General features: G+C 51.4%; 1 protein-coding gene across 1 annotated transcript in view; it reads right to left on the minus strand.

The window, feature by feature from the left end:
• UBQLN1 (ubiquilin 1) overlaps nt 1-14,375 on the minus strand; it is a 116,830-nt gene extending 102,455 nt beyond the window's left edge. Inside the window, exon 1 of the mRNA XM_075318314.1 lies at nt 13,883-14,375. Coding sequence (XP_075174429.1) covers nt 13,883-14,002 — 120 coding nt within the window. The 5' untranslated portion in view covers nt 14,003-14,375. The remainder of the gene's footprint in view (nt 1-13,882) is intronic.
• Between the last annotated feature and the right edge of the window lie 1,514 nt (nt 14,376-15,889).

Consider the following 15,889-nt stretch of genomic DNA (forward strand, 5'->3'; position numbering starts at 1 on the left):
TTTTTGGGAACTAGGAAGAGGTTTGAGTAGAAACCTCTGAACTGTTCCCGGGCAGGAACCGGTACAATTACTCCGTTGGCCTGCAGGGATGACACGGCCTGTGAGAAGGCGGCGGCCTTGGAGCAGGGGGGAGTTGACAGAAAAAATCTGTTTGGCGGGCTGGAAGAGAATTCTATCCTGTAGCCGTGGGAGAAGATATCCCTCACCCACTGATCGGAGACGTCTTGAAACCAAGCGTCGCCAAAGTGGGAGAGCCTGCCACCGACTAAGGACGTTGCTGGCGCGGGCAGATAGTCACGAGGAGGCTGCCTTAGTGCTTTTGGGCGCCATTTGGATTTCTGGTCCTTGGCTGAGTTAGTGGACGAGGCAGAGGGCTTAGAGGACGACCAGTTGGAGGAACGAAAGGAGCGAAACCTCGACTGATTCCTACCCTGGGCAGGTTTCCTGGTTTTGGTTTCTGGCATGGAAGTACTCTTCCCGCCAGTAGCTGCCTTAATAATTTCATCCAGCTGTTCTCCGAACAGCTGGGACCCAGCAAAAGGGAGCCCAGCAAGGTACTTCTTTGAAGAAGCATCTGCCTTCCACTCTCAAAGCCACAAGATCCTGCGGATAGCGAGGGAATTAGCCGGAGCCACCGCAGTGCGGTGAGAAGCCTCCAGCATGGCAGACATGGCATAAGATGAAAAAGCTGAAGCTTGGGAAGTTAAGGTAACCATTTCGGGCATAGATTCCCTGGCGAGGGAATGCATCTCCTCTAGAGAAGCAGAGATGGCTTTGAGAGCCCACACTGCTGCAAAAGTCGGGGAAAACGAGGCCCCCGCTGCTTCATATACGGATTTGGCCAGAAGATCAATCTGGCGGTCAGTGGAATCCTTAAGGGAGGTGCCATCAGCCACCGACACAACGGTCCGGGCTGAGAGCCTAGACACCGGGGGATCTACCTTTGGGGATTGAGCCCACTCCTTGACCACCTCAGGTGGAAAGGGAAACCGGTCATCAGAACCACGCTTTGGGAAGCGTTTGTCAGGACAGGCCCTGGGCTTGGTCACAGCGGCCTGAAAACTGGAGTGGTTAAAGAACACACTCTTTGCTCTCTTAGGCGAGGTAAACTGGTGCTTTTCTGCCAGAGAGGGTTGCTCTTCTGATACTGGCGGATTGAGATCCAGTACAGAATTAATGGAAGCAATCAAGTCACTAAGATCTGAGTCACCCTCGGAAAGATCAATGGGGTACATGGAGTTAGCCTCCGAGGCCCCCGTAAGAGCATCCTCCTCATCCTGCGAGTCAGCTCCTGAATCAGAGCCGCGGGATGAGGAGGGAGAGGGAACCCTGCGTCTCTTTTTAGGAGGACGGGGTCCGGGACCAGATGATGAATCCTCTGTGAGCTCCGGTCCTGAGAGAGCCCTAGCAGCAGAGGCACCCTGTGAAGGGGGCTGATGCATATTCAGCAAAGTCCTGGACAGAAGTCCCATGGACTCAGCAAAAGACTGGGATATAGACCTAGAAAAGGATTCTACCCAAGCCGGGGGTTCAGCCGCAGGAGCAGCCTGAGAGACCACTGGGGGTGAGACTCCAGACTGTGGCACCGCCAAGTTAGAGCAGGCATCACAATGTGGATAGGTGCTCGGTTCAGGCAGAAGGAGCTTACATGCAGCGCATACAGCATACAGCTTTGGGGCCTTGCTCCTCGTGTGAGACATGCTGCTGGAGTGGGGGCTCTGTCAGAGAATGACCCCCAGAGAGTATATACAGAGGTCCACAACCAGAGACCGGTTGTGGCTTACCAGACCGCTGGAGCGGTGTTGTGTGCCCTCCAGATCCCGAAGCCCGGACCCCCAAACAGAGCACCTCAGCAGGGATGCAGAGCGCAGACCAGCGCTGAGTGAATCTCTGAGAAAATGGCCACCGGAGCGAAGAGAGGGGGCGGGACTTGCTTGAAGAGCGGGATCTGGAGGGCTATAGAGACCTACAGGGGAGGAGACACGCACTAGCAGTGGGGAGTGTCCCTCCCCTGTGCAGAACGGCCGCCAGGCGGAGCCGAGCCTGTCCCTCTGCATGAGTGACATGCGAGGGCAGTGAACAGAAAGTAGGCGTCCGGCGAAGCCGGGACCTAAATTTGAGCGGCGAGGCCGACGCGTAGGCACCATCGGCGCGGTTCTCGTGCGACAGAGAACCCGCCGGAAATGTCAATAAACACAATATGCACACTCTCCCCAAGCAATAAAGCACAGGGACCCCCAATATATAAACGTCTCAGGTACTTAGCTGCTGAGACGCAGGGCCAAGTCCCTGGGGATGAGTGCTCCGGTCCAGCAGGGTCCTGAAGGGCTGCGGATGGAGACCGGTCTCCTGCCAGGCATGGAGACCGTGCTAGCTCCCACTTCAAGCCAGAGCCCAGGAGGGATGGTGAAGGAGCACGGCATGTAAGGCTCCAGCCTAGGAAATCAACCTTACAACACCGCCGACACAGTGGGGTGAGAAGGGACATGCCGGAGGTCCAGACATGGACCCGCACTTCTTCAATCTCAGTCCAAAAGGAAAAAATCATATGAGAAATCATGTGTGGATGTATACCTCCTGAACACAAAGCAATAAACTGGCTGGGTCTGCTCACCAGGGGGTGTATAAGCTCAGAGGGAGGAGCTACACTTTTAGGTGTAGTACTTTGTGTGTCCTCCGGAGGCAGAAGCTAAACACCCATGGTCTGGGTCTCCCAAAGGTACGATAAAGAAATAAAAAATATACACACTTTTTTGGTATCGCCGCGTTCAGAAACGCCCGATCAAAATATAAAATCAATTAATCTGGTCAGTAAACAGCGTAGAGGCAAAAAAATTTCAAACGCCAAAATGACTTTGTCGCCACAACTTTTGCGCAAAATGCAATAAGAGGCGATCAAAACGTAGCATCTGCGCAAAAATGGTACCGTTAAAAACGTCAGCTCGAGACGCAAAAAATAAGCCATCACTGAACCATAGATCCCGAAAAATGAGAACGCTACGGGTCACGGAATATGGCGTAAAACGTGCGCCACTTTTTTCGGACAAATTTCCAATTTTTTTTTAAACCCCTTATGTAAAAGTAAACCTATACATGTTTGGTGTCTACGAACTCGCACTGACCTGAGGCATCACACCCACACATCAGTTTTACCATATAGTGAACACAGTGAATAAAATATCTCAAAAACCATAGTGCTATCGCACTTTTTTTGCAATTTTTCTGAATTTGGAATTTTTTTGCCGTTTTCCAGTACACTATATGGTAAAACTGATGGTTTCATTTAAAAGTACAGCTCGTTCCGCAAAAAATGAGCCCTCACATGACCATATTGACTGAAAAATAAAAAAGTTAGTCTCTCAGAAAAAGAATGGCGAAAAAAAAACAAAAACGGAAAGCGAAAAATCGGCCGGTCGCGAAGGGGTTAAATGGAAGTAAACTCGGGACTACAGAACAGGAGAAGGACTTGGGTATTCTCATTACAAATAAGCTGAGCAACAGCACTCAATGTCAAGCAGCAGCTGCAAAAGCAAACAAGATTCTAGGGTGTATAAAAAGAGAGATTAGATCCCGTGATCCCAACGTATTGTTACCCCTCTATAAATCACTTGTAAGGCCCCATCTGGAATATGGGATCCAGTTTTGGGCTCCACATTTTAAAAAGGACATTCAGAAGTTAGAGTCAGTTCAAAGACGGCTACCTAGACTACTACAAGGAATGGAAGGCCTCCCATATGATGACAGGTTGAAAAAGTTAGATATGTTTAGCTTAGAAAAAAGACGTCTCAGAGGAGATCTCATTTATTTGTATAAATACATGTGTGGTCAATACAAAGGACTGGCACATGACTTATTTCTTCCAAAGACAATACTAAGGACCAGGGGGCACTCACTGCGAGTGGAAGAAAAGCGATTCCGGCAGCTAAATAGGAAAGGGTTCTTTACAGTTAGAGCAGTCAGACTGTGGAATGCCCTACCACAAGAGGTAGTAATGGCAGATACTATAATAACTTTTAAAAAAAGGGCTGGATGATTTCCTCAGTACACAAAACATTGTTGGTTATAAATGACTTAGGGAGAAAATGTAGAACTGGTGGAGGAAGGTTGAACTAGATGGACCTAGGTCTTTTTTCAACCTATGTAACTATGAGTGAAACCGAAAGTGACTCATGATAGCTACAGGCGTCATCACATGATCCTGTGCTACCATCGAAAGTCACGTGATCACCCACATGACTTCCGGTGGTGGCGGTGGCAAGTAAAAATAATGGCCATGTGCATATACATCTTGCTGCCAGACTTTGGCAGCGAGATATAAGGCTATGTGCCCACGCTGCGGATTTACCGCGGATTTCCCGAAAATCTGCAGCAGCGGCACTTCCCAGCCATTTCAATGGCATTTTGAAAATGCTGTGTCCATGCTGCGGATTTTTCCGCTGCGGATTTGCCGCGGATTTTGATCCGGAAAAATCTGCAGCATGTCAATTGTTTGTTGCAGATTTGGTGCGGATTTTGGGTATAGAATGGGGGGAAAAAAAAAATCCGCGGGTGCGGATTTGCCGCGAAAGTCGCGGATTTTCATGCAGAAAAATCCGCAGGTACGTTCTACCGTGGACACATAGCCTAAGGGGTTAAATGTTGTGGGTGGAATGGGATTCCACTCGTAACATGCAGGCACACATGTCAGCTGTTGAAAACGTGAAAATGTGCGCGGATCGCCGCTACCTCCCAACGGCGGGGATTAACCTCATACGATCCATGACTGATAGATTGAATTTTAACCCCTTCACGACCAAAGATGCAAAAAAAAACAAAAACCTTTTTATTTTTATTTTTACAAAATAAGTATTTTTTAGTGTAATATCAGAAAACCTAAAGAAACCTATATAAATCTGGTATCGCTGTAATCTCTACTGACTGGATAAATAAAGCCGTCTAATCACTTATACCGCAAGGTAGACTGCTTAAAAAAAAATATATAAATAAAGCCAATTTTTCAACTACTGTTGTTTCTGCCTCCCAAAGATTGCAATAAGGCACAGCTCTCACTTATCCTGCGCTCTATGCTAAGCACTTTCACTGGGGATTACGTGTAAATATCTGAAAAATGTGATTTGGACAATTTCCAATGGGACATTCTCTGTAATGAGGCCGGGGGGGGGGGGGGGGGGGGGTTGGGTGACTTTGCACTCCGATCTGGCCTGGGGTCCGGCGTAGTCCATCTTTGTAAATGTGCTGTCGAGAACAGTTTTACGCACCTTTGAAAAGACTGGCACCATGGAACAGAGGCCGAACGGACTCCAGAATAACTCCGCTAATTTGCCAATAACAAATATGCACACAGCAAATCTGAATTCTCATACACCTTGCTGGGAAGTCAAAAGTCAAAACTGCACCAAAAACCGCAGTGTGCGCATATAGCTTTAATATGCACTGTGTGCAGAATAATTAGGCAAGTTGTATTTTAGAGGATTTTTTTTTTTTATTGATCAACAACTATGTTCTCAATCAACCCAAAAGACTCATAAATATCAAAGCTTAATATTTTTGGAAGTTGGAGTGGCGTTTTTTTTTCAGATTTGGCTATCTTAGGAGGATATCTGTTTGTGCAGGTAACTATCACTGTGCAGAATTATTAGGCAACTTAATAAAAACCAAATATATTCCCATCTCACTTGTTTATATTCACCAGGTAAACCAATATAACTGCACAAAATTTAGAAATAAACATTTCTGACATGCAAAAACAAAACCCAAAAATTAGTGACCAATATAGCCACCTTTCTTTCTGATGACACTCATCAGCCTACCATCCATAGATTCTGTCAGTTGCTTGATCTGTTTACAATCAACATTGCGTGCAGCAGCCACCACAGCCTCCCAGACACTGTTCCAAGAGGTGTACTGTTTTCTCTCCCTGTAGATCTCACATTTTATGAGAACCACAGGTTCTCTATGGGGTTCAGATCAGATGAACAAGGGGGCCATATCATTATTTTTTCATCTTTTAGACCTTTACTGGCCAGCCACGCTGTGAAGTAGTTGGATGCATGTGTTGGAGCATTGTCTTGCATGAAAATCATGTTTTTTCTTGAACGATACCGACTTCTTGTACCACTGCTTGAAGAAGTTATCTTCCAGAAACTAGCAGTAGGTCGGGAGTTGAGCTTCACTCCATCCTCAACCCGAAAAGGGCACACAAGTTCATATTTGATAATAACAGCCATAACGGTACCCCACCTCCAGCTTGCTGGCATCCAAGTCGGAGTGGAGCTCTCTGCCCTTTACTGATCTAGCCTCTGGTCCATCCATCTGGCCCATCAAGAGTCACTCATTTCTTCAGTCCATAAAATCTTTGAAAAATCAGTCTTAAGATATTTCTTGGCCCAGGCTTGACGTTTTATCTTATGTTTCTTAATCAAAATTGGTCAGTTTTCAGCCTTCCTTACCTTGGCCATGTCCCTGAGTGTGGCACACCTTGTGCTTTTTGATACTCCAGTAACAGTGCCGCTCTGAAATATGGCCAAACTGGTGGCAAATGGCATCTTGGCAGCTTCACGCTTGATTTTTCTCAATTCATGGGCAGTTATTTTGCGCCTTTTTTGCCCAACACGCTTCTTGCGACCCTGTTGGCTATTTGCCATAAAACACTTGATTGTTCGGTGATCACGCTTCAAAAGTTTGGCAATTTCAAGACTGCTGCATCCCTCTGCAAGATATCTCACAATTTTGGAATATTCAGAGCCCGTCATATCTATATCTTCTGACCCATTTTGCCAAAGGAAAGGAAATTGCCTAATAATTATGCACACCTTATATAGGGTGTTTATGTCATTACACCCCACCCCTCCTCATTACAGAGATGCACATCACCTGATTTACTTAATTGGTAGTTTTCTCTCAAGCCTATACAGCTTGGAGTAGGACAACATGTATAAGGGTATGTGCACACGTTGCTTTTTTTCCGCGCGGAAAAAAACGCACCCTCTGGCAGAGGGGAGAATTGTAAACAATGCTTTTTGAGAAACAACGCATCGAAAACGCATGCGTTTTTCATGCGTTTTTTTAGGTGCGTTTTTTAAGACTTGTCAGTGATAATAAAGTTGGTTGAACACAGACCTTTGGAAAAAAAAACCTGTGATGTCATTTCCTTCTCCACATTCTGTTTGGATAAATGGGAGGGCTTGGAATGGAAGGAGCACCATTTGAATTTTGGAAAAGTTGAAATAAACTTCGCGCACCAAGCCCCTTAGGTACCTATACGTCAGAAAACCCCCACAAGTGACCCCATTTTGGAATCTGCACCCATCAAGGATTTTATTCAGGAGTATATTAAGCATTTTGAATCCACAGCTACTTCACCCAAAATGTTGCTGTAGCAACAATATTCTCACTTTTAGGCCCGCTTCACATGTCAGTGAAAAACACTGACGTTTTTCACTGGCGTGTAAAACACGCACATGTCCCTCCGTGTGCCGTGAATCACGGCACACGTGGGTTGTCTAAGTGCAATCCGGGCTCCGTTCTCCGTGGCCCGTGATTGCACTTAGAGATTAACTCACCTGCACCCGCTCCCGCTCTCCATGGTGCTGATCGCTCCCGCGGTGCAGCATCCGGCCGGCGCTGACCCCCGCAGCAGCTGCTTCCGGGTTGGCTGTGTCGTGCATCATGAATATGCGCGACAATAATGAGCCGGCACAGAAGGAACAGGGAGGACGGGCTGCAGAGGACATCGCTGGAGCCGGGTGAGTTAAAATGTTTTTTATTTTAAAAGCACGTTTTTTTCTGGCACGTGTTTCACGGATCACACCACTGCGTGGTCCGTGGGACATCAGTGATGCCAGAAAAAAATGGACATGTCTCCGTGCGGCAATCATGCACACGCGGGTACGCCGCATGGAGACACGTGCAGTGAAAAATCACTGACGTGTGAGCAGACCCATTCATTATAATGGGTCTGCGTATGTCAGTGATCCTGGTACGTTTAAAAAAAAGCACAAACGTCCCAGAATCACTGACGTGTGAAAGGGGCCTAAGGCTATGTGGCCATGATCCAGCGACACGGCGTCTAGTACACAGTGCCAGCCTTCCTGCAGCTGCCCATGCCCACGATTTGGGTTCAGGCTGCTGTGGAGCTCTATACTACCTGCAGAGAACACTCGTCTCCGCAGCATAAATTGACATGCTGAGGCTCGGGAAGCCACGCTACCGGTCAGTTTATGCTGCGGAGAAAAGAAGCACAGTGGGCATGGGATCTCCAAAAATCCTTCCACTGTGCTTCTACTGCACAACGCAGCGTTATGGACGCAGGGAAAACACTCAGCACCCATAACGCTGCAAACCCTGATTGTGGACAGGACACACAGCCTAAAAAGCGTCAATGGATGAAGGGATGTCAAATATATAGAACGTCCTACCCCCGCCTGCATATTCTAAGCTGGCACCTTTAGTACCTTTCATGTGGCACTAAAGGGTGCCTAGCTTAGTATTTATCCAATAAATAAAAAAAAAAAAAAAAAAAAAAATGAAAAAAATGGCGTGGGGTCCCCCCTATTTTTGATAGCCAGTCAGGGTAAAGCAGACAGCTGTAGCCTGCAAACCACAGCTGGCAGCTTCATCTTGGCTGGTGATCAATTTGGAGGGCTCCCCATGTTTTTTTTTTTATTTATAAATAAAGAATAAAAAAAAAATAACGTGGGGTCCCCCCAAATTAGATCACCAGCCAAGGTGAAGCTGACAGCTGGGGTCTGGTATTCTCAGGGTGGGAAGAGCCATGGTTATTGGACTCTTCCCAGCCTAAAAATAGCAGGCCGCAGCCGCCCCAGAAGTGGCGCATCCATTAGATGCGCCAATCCTGGCGCTTCGCCCCAACTCATCCCGCGCCCTGGTGCGTTGGCTAACGGGGTAATAAATGGGGTTGATACCAGATGTGTAATGTCACCTGGCATCAAGCCCAGCAATTAGTGATGTCACGGCGTCTATCAGACACCCGACATAACTAATTGACAGTAAACAAAAGCAAAAAAAGACAACAAAAAATGTTTTATTAGAAAAAACACTCCCCAAATCATTCCCTTGTTCTCCAATTTAATAAAAAAAAATGGGTCCGCAGAAATCCATATGGATGTCCCACGTCGCCTCTGGACCTTCTAGAATATGGGGGCACGTTCAGGAAACGTATCCCCCATTTTCTAGGAGGGCAGACCCTCCATTTGAGAGTGGGTGCAAAAATCTGCACCCACTCTCCCCGGGTCACAGCTGCAGAGTGCGAGCAGCCAGCACAGCTCACACTGAACACTGTGCTGGCTGTCAGCTGCTCTGCTCATGTGACCGGCCACCGTGCACTGTGAAGGAGGAGGGAGCCGCGGGGGATCAGCGCTGCGACCGGACAGGTATGTATGACACCGGGGGGGGAATTGGGGTGAACGGGCAGGGCCTGGGGAACAGTTTTCTGTCGCATGTGTTATTGCACATGCGACAGAAATCATAGGAGCAGGGCGGCCGGTGCGCTACTGTGCGCGCGGCCATGTTGGATTTTCGGGAGGGGGGTCGGGGGTCGGGGCGGGCACTTTGGCGACACCGGGGGCTTTGCCAGGAAGTGAGGTCAACAGGAAGCCTCTTGACCTCACTTCCAGGTAAATGCCTGCGTTCTGGCGTGCCGACAAAGGCCGCGGACCGCAACAAAAAAGCAGGTCCATGCGTTGTGGCTGCGTTCTGACCCCACATCATTGATTTCAATGGGGGAGAGAACGCAGCCACAACGCACAAAAGAAGTGACATGCTGCTTTTCTTTCCGCACCGATTTTTGGCATCCAAAACGCTGCGGAAAGAAACGCAGCATGTGCACTGATTTTTCAGCTTTCCCATACACTTTGCTGGGAAAGCTGAAGGCATGCAATTTGCCACTGAAACGCTGCGGTTCAAAACGCAGCGTTTCCGCGGTAAAAAACGCATCGTGTGCACACAGCCTAAAAAGTATCATGTGATCAAAATACTCATTTGCCTAATAATTCTGCACACAGTATAGGTCTACAATTATCTGAAAGGAACTACCCTATCCTCATTAGCAAAAGGTAGTCCAAGAACAAATGGGATGAAACTAAAAAGGAAGGAGATACAGATTAGACATTAGGAAAAACTTTCTGACAGTGAGGGCAGTCAGGGAGTGAAACAGGCATCCACGGGAGGTACTGAGCTCTCCATCAATGGAAATCTTCAAGCGGAAGCTGCTGGATAAACATATAGCTGGGATGATTTAGGACAGAAGTGGGGAAATTTTTTGTGGCCCCCGGGCAGATTCCTGGGGCCACTGTGCTCTGGTTGGCCATCACGGTTTGCCGGACGCAGGCGTTTTAAATCCCCACATTCGCTGCAAGGACGCACATTCTGGATTCACACTTGCGAGTGACTTGCGCGAGTCTCACATTGCATCACCTGGGAGGGCCGCACACTCTCCTGATATGTGCAGCTTACCCGCTCCTATTTCTATGCTGCGGAGACGCTCCTGTCAGGAGAGTGTGCGGCCCTCTCAGGTGATGCAATTTGGAGTCTGGCCAAAGAGCCCACTACTGAGCGCTGCGTGAGCGTACCATTGGGTCCTCACACTGGCCAGTAACAGCATGATCAGGACTTACTTTGTGGGCAGGGTTGGTGCTCCGTGCTCTCGTCCCATAGAAGACAAGCAGCAGCAGCAGCTTCCAGCGCTGTGTGCCCACTCTCCGGTGCTGCGTGTATACCACCCATAGTGCTGTGTGTCACCCCCAGTGGTGTGTGTGCTCCAGTGCTGTGTACTACCCCCAATGCTATGTGCACCCTCAACCACCAGTGCTGTGTACCACCCCCAGTGCTGTGTACCACCCCCAGTGCTATCTGCTCCCTCAAACCCCAGTGCTGTGTACCACCCAGAGTGATGTCCATGTTCCCCTGTGCTGTCCATGCCCCCTAGAGATGTCTGTGCTCTCGCAGTGCTGTCCATACCCCCAGTGATGTCCATTTTCCCCAGTGCCCCCCCAGTACGGTCTATGCCCCCTAGTGCTGTCCGTGCTCCCCTCGTGATCTCCGAGGCCCCCAGTGATGTCCATGCCCTAACAGTACTATCCGTCTCCCAAGTGCTGTCTGTGCCCCTCAGCCATATATATATGTCCCCTGTGACGCGTGTGCCCACAGCGTCCCCTGTGACGCGTGTGCCCACAGCGTCCCCTGTGACGCGTGTGCCCACAGCGTCCCCTGTGACATATATATCACATGACGGACTGGGGGCATACACATCACAGGAGGGGCTGGAGCATATACATCACAGGAAGGCCTGTGCATATGTGGCGCCCTGGACTAGCCAGGTCGTCACAGGTACTACAACACACACCCCCACCCCGAGACAGGCACATCAGCCTGACACAAAATCCTTGTTGCCTCCCTCCAGGGGCTGATGTCCACACCAGGTGGGGTGGAGCCAGGCGGTTGGCCCCACCCACTGAGGAGTTCACAGTCCAGGAGGCGGGAAAAGGAAGTGAGATCAGTTAGAGAAGTACAAGTGAGAGGAGTGAAGTAGTGGTGAAGGAGTAAAGGGGAGTAAACTGACTGTGTCCGGGTGTGTGGCCCGGGCACTAAGAGCAAGGTTAGCAGACGGTGGTGGCCGTCTGCAGGAGAGGCAAATCAACGCGGAACCGTAGGACCGGGGTCGGGCGGTGGCCCGCCGGTACTGAACCGGGGAGCAAAGTGAAGCCAGCACACACCGACAGGGCCTGCGGACCCCGACCAGGCTTGGAGTCGCCGTTAAGAGGTCAAATCCGTCAGTGACCGGAACCCCAGGGGTTTCCTAACATCCAAGGCCCGATAGAAGGTAACCGTCCGACCAGTAGAAGGAAATACAGCTACCGCCACAGCTAGAGTTCCAAGGACCAGAGCCTGCGGGCAAAAGGGCTCCTCCGGCACATATACACGCTGGGGAGCGGGTTACCGTTGGGAAGCCATCGGGACCGAACATACACAAAAGGTGCAGGGAAAGGCAGCCACCACCAACCGTCCGGGAGAAACCACAGCAGCCGGCTGCGGGACCCGTCCATCCAGCCGTTTGGTTTACCAGAGACTTTGCGTACATTTGTGGCTGAGTGAGTACAACCGTGCCATCCGGCACCGCGCTGCGCAGTCCAGGCGACCCTGCGCCTTGCCAGTCCAAGCGACCCGGCGCCTTGCCAGCCCTACCTCCCCGTCACCTCACCGGGCCCCGGGACCACCAACCCATACCCACGGAGGGGGAAAACAACATCCCAGCTGCTCCCTACCATCGCTCCCGGGATGCCCGTCACCAGCAGCGGTGGTGCCCAACCTCACCACAACCCGTGGGTGGCGTCACAGACTAAAATCCCCCAAACCAACCACCCCTTTCACTCACGGGTGAGGAGCGCTGCTCGAGTCCCCGGATCCAGCCCACCTCTCGAGCCACCGAGCAGCCATCGCAGCAGCGCCGGACCCTAGCGTTAGCGAGCGCAGCGCAGTGGCGTCCTCCCCGCCCGCGACACATATACATGTCCTCAGCCCCTCTTGTGATGCATGTGCCCCCTGTGTCTCCTGTGATGTATATACAGCAGTCCCATCATCTGTTATGTGATGTTGGTTTACCAATCTTATCACAAAGAGTTGACTGCGATCCAGACAAAGCCAATCCTGGAAAAGAATGTTATGTAATCAATATCATCGAAAATTAACCACCGCACCAAAGAGAAGCAATTCCAGCCACCACAGTAGGGGTGAGTTAATTAATTGCTTGATCAAATAGAGCCAGTTCATTTTCACATTGAGAATGTTGTGCGGCCCCCGAAGGTTGGTAAAAATTTACAAATGGCCCTGGCAGTAAAAGTTCCCCACACCTGATTTAAGATAACCTGCACTCGCATGGAGATGTACCTGATGGCCCTTGAGGTCCCACCCAACTCTACCAGTCTATGATGGACAGACCGTCCCTCGCCGACCCAACCAGCGCGGGGACAGACCGTCCCTCGCCGACCCAACCAGCGCGGGGACAGACCGTCCCTCGCCGACCCAACCAGCGCGGGGACAGACCGTCCCTCGCCGACCCAACCAGCGCGGGGACAGACCGTCCCTCGCCGACCCAACCAGCGCGGGGACAGACCGTCCCTCGCCGACCCAACCAGCGCGGGGACAGACCGTCCCTCGCCGACCCAACCAGCGCGGGGACAGACCGTCCCTCGCCGACCCAACCAGCGCGGGGACAGACCGTCCCTCGCCGACCCAACCAGCGCGGGGACAGACCGTCCCTCGCCGACCCAACCAGCGCGGGGACAGACCGTCCCTCGCCGACCCAACCAGCGCGGGGACAGACCGTCCCTCGCCGACCCAACCAGCGCGGGGACAGACCGTCCCTCGCCGACCCAACCAACGCGGGGACAGACCGTCCCTCGCCGACCCAACCAACGCGGGGACAGACCGTCCCTCGCCGACCCAACCAACGCGGGGACAGACCGTCCCTCGCCGACCCAACCAACGCGGGGACAGACCGTCCCTCGCCGACCCAACCAACGCGGGGACAGACCGTCCCTCGCCGACCCAACCAACGCGGGGACAGACCGTCCCTCGCCGACCCAACCAACGCGGGGACAGACCGTCCCTCGCCGACCCAACCAACGCGGGGACAGACCGTCCCTCGCCGACCCAACCAACGAGGGGACAACCGTCCCTCGCCAACCCAACCAACGCGGGGACAGACCGTCCCTCGCCGACCCAACCAACGCGGGGACAGACCGTCCCTCGCCGACCCAACCAGCGCGGGGACAGATATGCCATTACCGTTCCCACCAACACTGGATCAGATCTGCCCTCACTGATCCAACCAGTGCAAACATCAGATCCATTGCTGATCTCTCACCTCTCGGACACTGCTGGTCTCCGGCACAGCGAACTCTTCCTTCTCCTTAGGGGTCTTCACGGTCACTTTAATAATCCGGGGGGCGTCAGAGGAGCTGGAAGAAGTCGGGGGGTCCGACATGACGTCAGTGGGGCTGTAGAGCGATTCTGTAGAGTAGCCGGCGGGGCGCTGCACACAGCGGTATGTACGAGGCGGGAGATGGAGCCTGGCGGTGCTGCGCTCAGCTGCTGGACATGTGTGAGGCTCTTCACCGGCTCTCGGGCGGTGCTGGCGAAACTCAGGCCGCACTAAGAGCGCTTCCTCATACCACAGCGTCACTGCGACGTCACCGCCGGGAACTCTGGGAACCGGTCAGCAGCTGGCCGTCCTGCACCGTAATATGGGCTCTCCGGACACTCTCCTACCGGCGAGCGGTAATCCACGGCAGCCTGACGAGGCACGAACGTTACGCTGCCATATTCTCCCAGTAAAAAGCTGAGCGCTGTCGGGCGCGCTTTGATGACGTAAGCACTGCCTTAGAAACTGCTAGAACACAACGGCTGAGTTCCAGCAGCACTGGAGGGTTCTGCGCTTTCGCTGATACACTACTTCATGTGTCGCCGCTCAGAGATGCCACCGCCATTTTGTCGGTTTGAAAAAGAAAAAAGTATACCGTATGGAAAAAGTTCTATATGTTTTTGTCGTCATTTAGTAACAGCTTCGGTGTGAAATGACTGCACGCTGTACTTATGGTGAAAGTCTTTTCCCTGCTGCTAACAGAAGACAAACGACGTAAACAAGCTTGTAGTTGAAGGGGGTTTCCAGGATGCAGGTTTATTTGAGGTAAACACTGTTGGTTTTCACCCTCCCCCGGTCCTGGTCCTGGGCCTGGGCCAGTTCTCTGCCGCTAGCTGCAGCACACATGACCGCTGCAGTCAGTCACTGAGCTCAGGGGCTCTGCCGATGTACATGGTACCTGTTGCTGAGCTCAGTGATTGGCTGGAGCGATGATGTGCTCTGTATGCCTGAAGTCACCACTGCAGCCAATCACTGAGCTCAGGGGGTCTGCCTATGTACATGGTGCCTGCTGCTGAGCTAAGTGATTGGCTGCAGCAGTGGTGTGCACACTTGTCCTGATCTCACTGCTGCAGCCAATCACATCTCAATGACCCCATTGATGTACATGGTACCTGTTGTTGAGCTCAGTGATTGACTGCAGAGGTGATGTGATCTGAAGTCCAGATGTCACCGCTGCAGCTAATCACTGAACTCAGGCGCTCAGCTGATGTACATAGTACCTGCTGCTAAGCTTAGTGATTGGCTGCAGTAGTGATGTGCATTGTAGTATCGATGTCACTGCTGCAGCCAATCACTCAGCTCAGGGGCTCAGCTGATGTTCATAGTACCTGCTGCTAAGCTTAGTGATTCGCTGCAGTAGTGATGTGCAATGTAGTCCCAATGTCACCGCTGCAGCCAGTCGCTGAGCTCAGAGGCTCTGCTGATATACATGGTACCTGCTGCTGAGCTTAGTCATTGGCTGCAGTGGTGATGTGCTCTGATGTCACCGCTGCAGCCAATCACTGAGCCCAGGGGCTGTGCAAATGTACATGGTACCTGCTGCTGAGATTAGTGATTGTCTGCAGCGGTGATGTGCTCTCTAGGCCTGATGTCACCGCTGCAGCCTGTAAATAATGATAACCAGTAGTGGAGAGCTGGCACTGCACCTGGGAGGGTGAATATCAGCAGTATTTATTATTTCATATTATACAACCTTTCCACAAATACAGGTTTCCCCCAGAAAACCCCTTCCTCATGTAGCTACATGTGCCAGGTCAGGTCTGATCACTCAGCAGCAGGTTGCATCGTGCAGACATTATCATAGCTGGATTAGGCTGCTTTCACACATCTGGTTTTAGCAGAGCCGGCCACTCCGGCTCTAAAACCTATGCAACAGATGCGGCGACAATACCGCATCCTTTGCATATGTTTTTGACATGCGGCCCGTCTGGTTTTTGCCGCTTGCGGCAC

This window comes from Anomaloglossus baeobatrachus, chromosome 1 (assembly GCF_048569485.1).
Source record: "Anomaloglossus baeobatrachus isolate aAnoBae1 chromosome 1, aAnoBae1.hap1, whole genome shotgun sequence".
NCBI classification, from domain to species: domain Eukaryota; kingdom Metazoa; phylum Chordata; class Amphibia; order Anura; family Aromobatidae; genus Anomaloglossus; species Anomaloglossus baeobatrachus.